This window comes from Amyelois transitella, chromosome 7 (assembly GCF_032362555.1).
Source record: "Amyelois transitella isolate CPQ chromosome 7, ilAmyTran1.1, whole genome shotgun sequence".
Classification (NCBI taxonomy): domain Eukaryota; kingdom Metazoa; phylum Arthropoda; class Insecta; order Lepidoptera; family Pyralidae; genus Amyelois; species Amyelois transitella.
Window position 1 is genome coordinate 11553820 of NC_083510.1, and position 10816 is coordinate 11564635.

The window sequence follows — 10816 nt, forward strand, 5'->3', positions numbered from 1 at the left end:
TATAAGCATGTATGGCATTATTTTGTTTGAATGTGTATGATGAAAAAACAAACACGTCTAAAAACTACAAATTCAAATGTCAATGTCATGTTACATTAAAATTTGTATGAGTGAGGATGAATTTGATGGTATTTTTGGTTTATTCCACGCTAAAAGAAATTTAAAACTATTTTTGTGGTTTCTAGTGATAAATTGAAGATATAATTTAGTCATACAAAATGCCCTCAAAGCAGAGAAAAATTGCTATGATGGGCTATAGATCTGTTGGTAAGTCTTTCGGACCTTTATAATTTTCATGTGCGTCTCATTAATCTTTATGACGTTTAATTTAAAACAAAATGTTTTCAGGCAAATCTTCTTTGATAATACAATTTGTGGAAGGACAATTCGTTGACTCGTACGACCCCACAATTGAAAACAGTATGTGTTTATTTTATTACTTGAACCATAACATTGTTATGGCATGGTCCACAGAGTCTTATTTATTTTTTTATTTCAGCGTTTACGAAGTTTATTCGCTTGAATTCTACCGAATATGAAGTGAAGCTGGTTGACACTGCTGGTCAGGATGAATACAGCATATTCCCCCTTCAGTATAGCATGGACTTTCATGGTTATGTGTTGGTTTACTCTATAACTTCTAGCAAAAGTTTCCAAATAGTGCAAATACTGTATGACAAATTACTAGATATGGTCGGCAAGATACAGTAAGTTGAATTTTTGTAACTTGCATCCCTATTTTAAGTTTATTTATAGAAGTTCTTTTACAAATTTTCACATATCAAATCTATTCTATAATTTTCTACTTTTTAGATGGAAAATTGTCTATCTGTTCTGATTGATATAGGATTTTAAGCTTTGTACTGTTTAAATCATTTAATAGAGTAATAAAAAAAGACTTATTATTAATTTACAAAATACCATCAATAAAATATTTAGCCACCAATAGAAAAAAGAATAGGACCACTCCATTTCTTTCCCATGGATGTTGTAGAAGGCCATTAAGGGATAGGCTTATTATAAAGTTGAGATAGGTCTTTTAGGCGATGGGCTAGCACCCTGTCATTATTTGAATCTTAATTCTGTCATTTATAGACAAACAGTTGAACTTGTCCCATCAGTTGTTTCAAGTCTGCGGGCTCTGTCTACCCCACAAGGGATATAGACATTATTATATGTATGTATGTATAAAATATTTATATCTTTATCTCAGTATAGCATAAATAAAGTTTCTAAGTTCTTAGCATGATAAGTTTTGATTTACTTTTTGACCTGACAGATCTGAACCTGGGACCTCCAGTGCATGCATGATGCCCACTCAGCCACAAAAGTGCTATTAACAATTTTTTTGTACATCATTTCAGTGTTCCCATAGTGTTAGTAGGAAATAAAACTGATCTTCACTTGGACAGGAAAATTAGTACCGAGGAAGGTCAGAGGTTAGCAGAAAAATGGAATGCGGCGTTTGTGGAGACAAGTGCTAAAAAGAATGAGGTAAGTGCGCTTCAACTATTGCTACTATAAATATGTACACACACACACACATAGTCTGGTCTTATTCCTTTGACAGTTCACAGAGCCAATAGTATTAAAAAGATCGATAGGCCACACTCAGCTGTGTGGCTCAATAATAGAATTGAGATTCAAATAGTGACAAGTTGCTAACCCATAGCCTAAATAAGAATCCAAAGTTTATAAGCCTATCCCTTAGTTTGCCATGTAGTTCCCGGCACCATTACAAAAAATAATAGGACCACTCCATTTGTTTCCCATGGATGTTGTAAAAGGCTATACATATGAACATTTGTATGATCACATTTTTGCCTTAATGGGGTAGACAGAGGCAACAGTCTTGAAAAGACTGAAAGGCCAAGTATGCAGAGATTGTGGCAAGTGGTAAGATGTAGTATCTGCCTACCCGTCCGGGAAAAAGGCGTGATTTTATAAATGTATGTATTGTGAGAACATCTTTTGCATACATACATACATATGGTCATGTCTATATCCCTAGCGGGGTAGACAGAGCCAACAGTCTTGAAAAGACTGAATGGCCACATTCAGCTATTTGGCTTAATTATAGAATTGAGATTCAAACAGTGACAGGTTGCTAGCCCATCGCCTTAAAAAGAATCCGAAGTTCGTAAGCCTATCCCAGTGTAGACATCCATGGGAAAGAGATGGAGTGGTCCTTTTCTTTTTTTTATTTTGTCTGGGGATAATAGGGGTTGTGAAGTTTTAGTCATTAGGGTAAACTTCTGTTTAATGAGTCATCTCGCGGCGGTGCACTTCGCATCGGGAACACACTGGCCACTTTTAGCATTGTCGCGTCGCGTCACACAGGTGTGAATCGACCCTTAGAATTCCAAGGATAGGTAAAGAGCACTCCTAAAATAACATTATCCAATTTAACATTAAAATTGTGTTTATTTATTTTTAATGATAGTATTATCTTTACATTTCAGTCAGTGACAGATATGTTCCACGCCATACTATCGGAGATTGAAAGGTCAGATGGGCACCTTGCCGAGAAAAACGGATGTGTTATATGTTAACCGCGGCTAAATGAACTAAGTGCTTTTTACTTAAGAGGTAATATAGATCTAATTGTATGTGCACCTGAATTGAATTTAGGTAAGCTTTGTTTACATAAGCTTAGTGATGTGCTTAGTAAATGTAAGAGTCTCCTCGCGTCGCGGCCGAGCGTTTTGACTGCTGCGGTCATAGGTTCAATCAACAAATGCTAAAATGGCAAACATATTTTTTTTACGCTTAGGCAGGGGCCTGTACCTTAGCCAGACTATGCACTTACGTTGACATATTCATATTTCTCGGTCGCTTTGGAAAACCTATCGCCAAGAAGAAAGCTATATCCAAAGTCGCCTTTTACGACATCCATGTTCTTTTATAAAAATAAAAAAAAATGAAATTTCCATCTGAGCCTCAGAAAAATATGATTGCTACCCTATGTTAAGCTCAAAATTCTAGCCCACATCCAAAGTTAGAATATGAATGTGCAATTCTCACAATTGTTAGGATGATCCACATCCACACCTGAATGTGCAAGTTTAGCAAAGTTTTGTTGATTTAATAATGAATTTAGCAGTCATTGCGCTCGGCCGCCCTTCAAAATGAATGATGTATAGAGAGCCATTTTCAAAATGACACGGGTCTTGGAAGAGTATGTTTTTAGGTGATGAACTACTAGATTGAATTAATATATTGGAATATGAGAGCGTTCCTTTCATTTACTTATCATAATTGTGAGCAATAAATAATATTTAATGATCGTGTTAAAAATACAGTAATGTGATGTTTTGGAAATGGTTGCTTTGTAAATAAATTGAAAAATAATATAAGAGAAATATGCTAAAGATTAGTGCATAAGTGCGTGTTTTTAAAAATGCTCACACTGCAGGCTAGCAGGGCAACTGAAAATACTGAAAATATAGATTGTTATCAAGAAGCGTGTAGAATTGACCAATCACAGACAATCGCTTTGAACGAAGCACTGTGATTGGTTGATTTCAAACGGTAATGTTTTTAATAAACATTAGCTTTTGCCTGGGAGTTTTTGGTTTCTATTTAGCCCTATGGGAATTTCATCAATACATATATACCTACATATAGCCATGTCTATATCCTTTGCAGGCAACAGTCTTGAAAAGATTGTAAAGCCGCGTTCACCTGTATGACTTTGTGTTAGAATTAAGATTCAAATAGTGACAAGTCAAATTACAGTGGAATGAGTTTATGCGTTGTCGACTTATTATGTACACAGATTTAGTGGCAATGTAAAGTCGTGTTTCTATAAGAAATTTTATTGGGCATATGAATACAACAATATTGATCAAATATTTTTATCTACACGTAAGCGTTTATTTTTTAAAACACTGAATTTAATTAAGTATTTTTTTCAACTATAGGGTCCTAAGTAACATTGTGTTCTCTTCAGACTATTAAAATAGCTATATTTTTGGGTAAACTTATCCAAACTGTACGTATATATCATAGCTGTGTAAAAACTGTAAATGTTATTTAAGTTTTTATAGTGATAGTAAGCAACTTTGTTGCAAATGGGTTCATTTATTTATAAGTAAGATTGCATTTAGATATAGAGGAGTTCATCTTGATGATACTTATCATAAAATAGATCTTATTGGAAGTGGCAATTAGGCTTGGTACAGTCAACCGCATATAAATTTACCCTGCATGGAATTCTACCACGCGGTAATAGAGGCGAATTTGCAGTGAATTTGGGAAGGTTGATGTGTACTTACGTGTCTCAGAAATCAGAATAGAGTTATTTGTTTCATTAAATTTCACAAGATACATTTCATCTTACTGAGATGCGGATCTCTTAACGAACATTGACAAGTAATATGCCTTAACATCTGTTTCTTTCTGACTTTGAGGTTTACAAAAGAGATAGAGCGAGAGGGGAAATATTTATGTTTTTATAAAATTTTGTAAATAATCCCCCATCGTCTTTAATTTGGCGAAATAAAATTAAAACCTACATACTTTTTAGCATAAACCAGAAAAAGAGAAAGATTGTCCTGCTTTGAATGGATAATTATTTGCAATAATTGTTGTCGATGTAATGCATTAGTATATTATAAAACGCTATAGTTATTTATTTGCAATAAAACTTGTCATCTATATAAAATAAATGTAATATATGGTGTTAAGTTTAACTTGTCTATATACATATAAATAAATGCATGTTTTACCGACCTAATAGAGTCGGTATACTGGACTTTATATAGGTTAGTGGGTCGCTGATTCTAGCCATGATTGTTAAAGAAGTCAATGAAATATCTGGTTAACCAAAGTTAATGCTGCATTTGAAACATTTACTAAAAAAGAAATATATGTTCACACGGTGTTTAAAATTTTAGTGGAATACGTGCTTGCATTTTAATATAATTATATGTATAAAATAATATATGAAAAGAAAACAATACATATTATATTTTAAGAGAATATTATTTTAAGGCCTTCTTAAGTTATGCTTAACTTGTAAATATTAAGAATCGTTTATTTACTTAACACTTTTGAGTATCAATCCAAACTACTTATTCTAAGACTTTACAGAACAAACCAGAAATATTTTCTTATTTTAAAAGATTCTATTTTTAAATGGACTCTATGGTAGGGCGTGATCTGGAAGCGAAAAGTCATAGTCTGCCTGCCCTTTTGGTGAAACAATTTATGAAAATTGAACTCTTCTCACGTTGTAATAAAATCCTCATTGAAGGGTTTACAATATTCTAATAAATGTTTGTGAGTTTTTCTGTAACACAGACAGAATATCTTTGTAAACTTAAAAATATCGTTTCATTATGTGAGGATTATGCAATTTATTCTAGTATAATATGCCGCAGTACCTTGATCTAGTATATATATTTATTTCTAACAAGAGGTCTTATTCACGAACGATGACTAGGTTTTATTCCCATATTCTCTGACTCAAAGTTTGACCCGTGGCAACATAATGTCAAGCCAAAGCAGACAAAAATCAGCGGGTGTTAGTGTGACCACGGGTCGAGCAAGAAAACGCGAATATGTATTTATTTTATTTCATCAGCGCCAAGTAATGATAACGTGATGGCTTTGACGCAATTAGGTGTATACTATAAACAAAGTCGCATCGTATACAGAAAACTTTTCAATGTAATTTTTCTTGGTTTAATAAGAGTTATAGAAAGTAAGAGGAAGGAATGTATACCTTATCAACGTTCCTGATAAGACCCAAAGAAGTGCTTAAGATTTGTACAGGCTGCCTTCAGTGGCGGTTAGTTAGGTGGTGATTCGTAAAGAGTGTTAAGGGATTCATGTATATAATTGATTAGGGGAATGACCAAGACAGGGTTGGGTTAAGGGGGTAAGCAAATGATGGCGGCGACAAGCGTCTACGTTGACCTTGGACAGTGAGTCGTTTGATTTTTTGTATTGTTAGCTCCGGTCAACAGGTTTATATGAGATTGCCAGGTGAGAGCAAAATAATATGGACGTCTATGTACGATCGCGTTCATATCTGCAGTCATAGTTTTAAAATTCTTACGGGTTAAAATAGCGTGCACTGTGGTTCCACGAGACACACACACACATGCATATTTAAAAAGAATAAATATTCCATCAAATGAATACGGTCCTTAATACCAATGATTACTAAGTAAAACAGTTTATTATTCTATGACATATAACATAACAAAACAGAAAGAGACGGTAATCGGATTGTAACGATGGCCGAACTGCCGATAATTGTCGATCGAGATATCGTCGTCTCTCATAATTTGCATAAGATTTGCCTATAGAGGGAAGCCTGCGACTGCCAGACTTATGTCATTTCAATAAGGTTGAAAGTTTATCTGCACACGACCCTAACATAGGTAGTGGTTCCTTTGAAAGTTATTGGGTAGCAATTTTATTACTTGTGTGAGCAAGTGAGATCTAAGATACATATATTAGATAATCTCGCTTGCTCACACTCGCTTGTTCTAGTTACTAGCGTTACTTGGATTCCGAAGTTATTCAAGGATTTTTTTTTGCCTATTAAAAAAAATTTTGTGTTACTGACAATTTTTAATGTTTCAAGGAGCCATTTGAACTAAGTAACTGACTGACTAACTAACTGATATCTAAGAATTACAAACACGGAAAGTTGTCTTCAAACACGGAAATCAGCAAGAAATATTAAACAAGAGGGAGAAAATAAAACATTCAATAATTAAAATTAGTAAATTTTATTGAAACAGTTTACCTATAGTTTTGTTTACATATTGATGATTATATAAAGCTATAGGTACATACAGAATATTACACTAATTGTATCATCTACTTATCTCCTGTTATTAAGGTTACAGCTTAATTATTCGTTTTCATAAAGAAAAGATATTGAAGCTGTCCTTAAATACTATCTAAGTAATTAGTAGTTTTAATATAAACTGGCAGAACCTTTCACGCACTATATGGACTCGATGCACAGGGCACAAATGATATTGTTGGCATATCATCAATCGGAAAAATATACCGCACAGTTGGTAACATGGTTTCTTCCAGCACTTGCACATAATGAGCAGCTGTAGCGCGTCCTGCTATCCACACCTGTTCCCCAAGTCCAGCAGCACTCATCCAGCCCCACATATTTACAAATATGTGTCCAGACTCCATATTTGGCACAATATTTTTTCTTCATACCGAGTTGCATTTCTTCGCCATAAATGAAGCCTACCGTATTGTGATGACATAAACGAACTTTTCGTCCGTAAATATCGCTTCTTTCCAGTCAAAATCCAAATAATGCCGAGCAAATTCTAAACGTCTTTGCTTATTTATTTCGGATAAATACGGCTTTCTTGCTGGCTGTCTGTGGTGTAGTCCCTCACGATGCAAACTCGACGAACAGTAACCACTAATGTGTCGAACTGTTCCGCAAATATTCTGGTCGGTATGAAGCCATTATTTTCGTACTGTTCCACCATGGATCTCCGCTGTGTGGCTGTCGCTGTGTTGATTATTAGCGGACGACGGTCGCTGCGCGGTCGTCTTTTTACACTACCCTCTTCTTGATGGCGTGTTACCCAACGTTTCACCGCTTGTTGTTTATTGTGTTATTTGTGTGAATGTGTGAGTGATAGCAGCGGTGCAAGCTATAAAGTTTTGCGAACTATGACTGCAATTATGAACGCGACCGTACCTATGCACTTTTATACGTTATGTGCAGATATATTAATCCATTCAAAAATAGATCTTAACATAATATAATAAAGCACATAATTGTTAAAGAGCACAGTTTTACATTTGAGCAGTGTGTGCTTTATTGTAATCAATTAAGATCTATTTTCGAATGTACGGAGGAATTTGTTTGTTTGAAACACCTTTAAAAAGGGGTTGTGGGTTTAGTTTATATAATATGTCTGTGATTGGAAGTTACATATTGTACATGAAGGGAAACAGGTTGATGAAATGCAATGAAACATCATAGTACAGAATGAAAACATAACTGTGTATTTATTTGTAAATGTACCATTTAACGTGGTTTGGTTACACGTGACGCTTGTCGCTACGTTTTGTTATTACAAAGTTTGTTAACGGAACCTAGTGTGTTATTTTAATTTTATAAAAACCCGTTTTTAAATATTTTTACCAAATTCATTTTTAAAAAATCCCCTTTTTATATGCGCTAAATTTCCGAAGAAGGAATACATCGCCATGATTTATTGTAGATTTTAATAAACAAAACGAAGTGAATATGTCGCGGTAAATCATGTAACTTTTAATCAACTAGATATTTTTACAACGCAATTTGTCTGGCTTAGGCCTCACAATAAAATGCTACCCATTGCAATGTAAATAGCGAGTTCTGTTAAATAAACAGCTACTTACCGCAAAACCCACATTATTTTTCATTTGAATTACCTAAAAAACGGTTACGGCTTTACGGATTAATGTATATCCGTATGAGAGCAAATACAGAGGCTCATGGCAAGCCGAGTAAAGGCCCTCATGGGTTAGAAATTGATTCAGAGATAGTGACATAGTTTCATAGTCCATCGATCTTTAGAAGAATCTTCCGGGGTTATAGGTATATCTGGTCATTACACACATAAAATGATCGTCAGGCTGCTACAATTCAGCATTTTTTGAAATAGTAACACGGAATTGAAAGAGTCGGTATCCCGTCGACTAAAGCCATGAGTTGGATACCTATACAAAGAACCGTGTACCAGATTCGTTCGATTATATCTTACTAGCTGTTGCCGTGCTCTGTTAAAGTTAATATTAAAGAACAGTGTAATATTTAAAATCAGTTTGCTTCACTTTTGCTTTCTCATAATATGATTCTTTTTGACCGGATCGAACAACGAAACGACAAATTTAGTTCCGTTTTCGTACGGAATCATGAAATGTCAAATTGACAGTTAACGTCAATAAGTTTATTGTGAAAATGGCGACGACCGGAGTTGGTTTTCGGTGGTTAGATATATTAGAAAAAGAATTTGATAAAGCATGTGTGGAATTGGATACGTCTTTGTGTAAGTATTATTGTACTAAACATCATTTATAAATTTTAGTTGGCCCAGTGCGCTAGTTAGTTAGATTTTGCCAATAGTTACATGGAGCACTCTCGCACCATTTTAGAGCGTTTTATGTTTATTTTAAACTTTTGTTTATTTTAAAAAATTCACATAAAAGTATTTGCTTTCCAATAATCCTTATTCCTATTTTTGATTGTTTCCCGTTTGTATAAGTTTCAATATTGGTCAATTTACCACATAAACATTACGAAAACTACCCAGATTTTTGTGAAGGAAAATCTGATGTTTTCCAAAAAAAAAAACAATGAAAGAACAAAGGAAGTAGGACCATAAAATATAATAAATCGACCAATCATTTGTGTTTAAAGCATAACTTGTCCACATGCTAAAAGTTTCACAAAATCTTTGTGGTTTAAACATAGAAAGTTACATGACTGGGTACTGATTTCTGAATTACATGCCAGCAAGTATATTTAAATTTGGTAGGTATACAAATATTGTTATTACATTTTCTAATAGAGTTGACAGAGCTTGTTTAATATAATTGGTATTGTGCAACCTATTGTTTAAACATTATTGAATCAATTAGTTCAGCGGTTTATTACATTTCATATTTAAAGTTAAACCAAAGTGCAGTTTTACTTCATCCCAAGAGCATCCCCAGTTTATTTCCATATCTAAGTTTTACTTTTTAAAGAGTCCTTTACCGTGTCTAACAGAGCTAGAGTTTGTTTAAAAGGCTTTCTCTGGATTTGTAAATGGTAACAGATGTGGTTCTTAATTAATATTAGTAATAAATTCTGCCTTATAGCTAGAGGTCCCTTTTAAGTAGATTTTTAGAAGTTTGTCTGTCTGTTCTTCTTTCACAGTTGAACCGCTAGACCAATTCAAAAGAAATTTGGTAAGTATGTATGTAGAATAGATTTCAAAGATAAAAAAGGCTAATATTTTTTTTTTATTCTCACAAAGCCCTCTGTAAAATACGTGATATCACAACTGTCAACTTGACATTTATAACACCGACTTGTGTGTGTGATACAGGATGTTGTATCCATTACTAGATACAAACACTACACCCTCGCCACAATCAACTCTTATATTATCATGTTTTTTTTTTTAAATTAAACATTATTATTCAAAATACAAGTATTGGACATGCTTCAAGCATTATCAAATCCAGTCAATCATTGGATCTGATAGAAAACTTTTATGTAGGGTTAAAATAAATAATTACATTTTTACTTACACAAATACAAATGTTTTTATTAAATTTTCAGCGGAACTGGAAACGGAGGAGCCCGAGGTGGTGTTTACGGCCCGCCAGAAGATTTCCACGCTCAGCTCGTGCTTTGCACAGTTGACACATAAGGCGCTCACCATCTTCCAAAACAGTGCTAAGCTCGAGGTATGTCTTAAAGTAAAGTGATACCAGCTTTTGCTGGCATTTTCTACACAATGTTGCAAATTTAACGCGTACTGTCAGTCAGTTCATTTTGGGAGACCTAGCGGCTTCTACATAATTCAGAAGAAATTTATTTAAATAAGATTTTAGTTAGAAATTTGTTTCAAATATTTGTTACGATTCAACAACTTTCTGAATAGATAATGAGAATTAGATCATTAAAATTAATTGTAGACAATTAGATTAGATCTATAATTCAGATTTTTCTCAAGTCTTATCTTTTTAGTTGAATGCACTTATTTTGAATTCATTTGTATCAATTGTAGACTAGTTGACATTATCATGACCTTCCTTAATGAGGTATAATATATCA

At 33.9% G+C, this 10816-nt stretch overlaps 2 protein-coding genes across 3 annotated transcripts in view; both read left to right on the forward strand.

Moving 5' to 3' along the window:
• Nucleotides 1-102: 102 nt before the first annotated feature.
• Nucleotides 103-8392, forward strand: LOC106130246 (GTP-binding protein Rheb homolog). The gene is made up of 5 exons (XM_013329050.2): nt 103-267; nt 349-420; nt 500-707; nt 1365-1494; nt 2463-8392. The coding sequence occupies exons 1-5, from the start codon at nt 219-221 to the stop codon at nt 2550-2552; spliced, it is 549 nt and encodes a 182-aa protein (XP_013184504.1). The 5' UTR covers nt 103-218; the 3' UTR covers nt 2553-8392.
• A 439-nt stretch (nt 8393-8831) lies between these two features.
• Nucleotides 8832-10816, forward strand: part of LOC106141103 (protein Shroom2) — a 74581-nt gene continuing 72596 nt past the window's right edge. For both annotated transcript variants that reach the window (XM_060944975.1, XM_060944976.1), the window contains exons 1-2: nt 8832-9038; nt 10319-10446. In XM_060944975.1, the coding sequence (XP_060800958.1) occupies nt 8951-9038; nt 10319-10446 (216 nt within the window). In that variant the 5' untranslated portion in view covers nt 8832-8950. The remainder of the gene's footprint in view (nt 9039-10318; nt 10447-10816) is intronic.

Coding starts and splice junctions, on each gene's coding strand:
- LOC106130246 (XM_013329050.2), top strand. CDS start 219: ATGCCCTCAAAGCAGAGAAAAATTGCTATGATGGGCTATAGATCTGTT. Junction 708..1,364: donor GATATGGTCGGCAAGATACA/GTAAGTTGAATT, acceptor ACATCATTTCAG/TGTTCCCATAGTGTTAGTAG. Junction 1,495..2,462: donor CAAGTGCTAAAAAGAATGAG/GTAAGTGCGCTT, acceptor TTTACATTTCAG/TCAGTGACAGATATGTTCCA.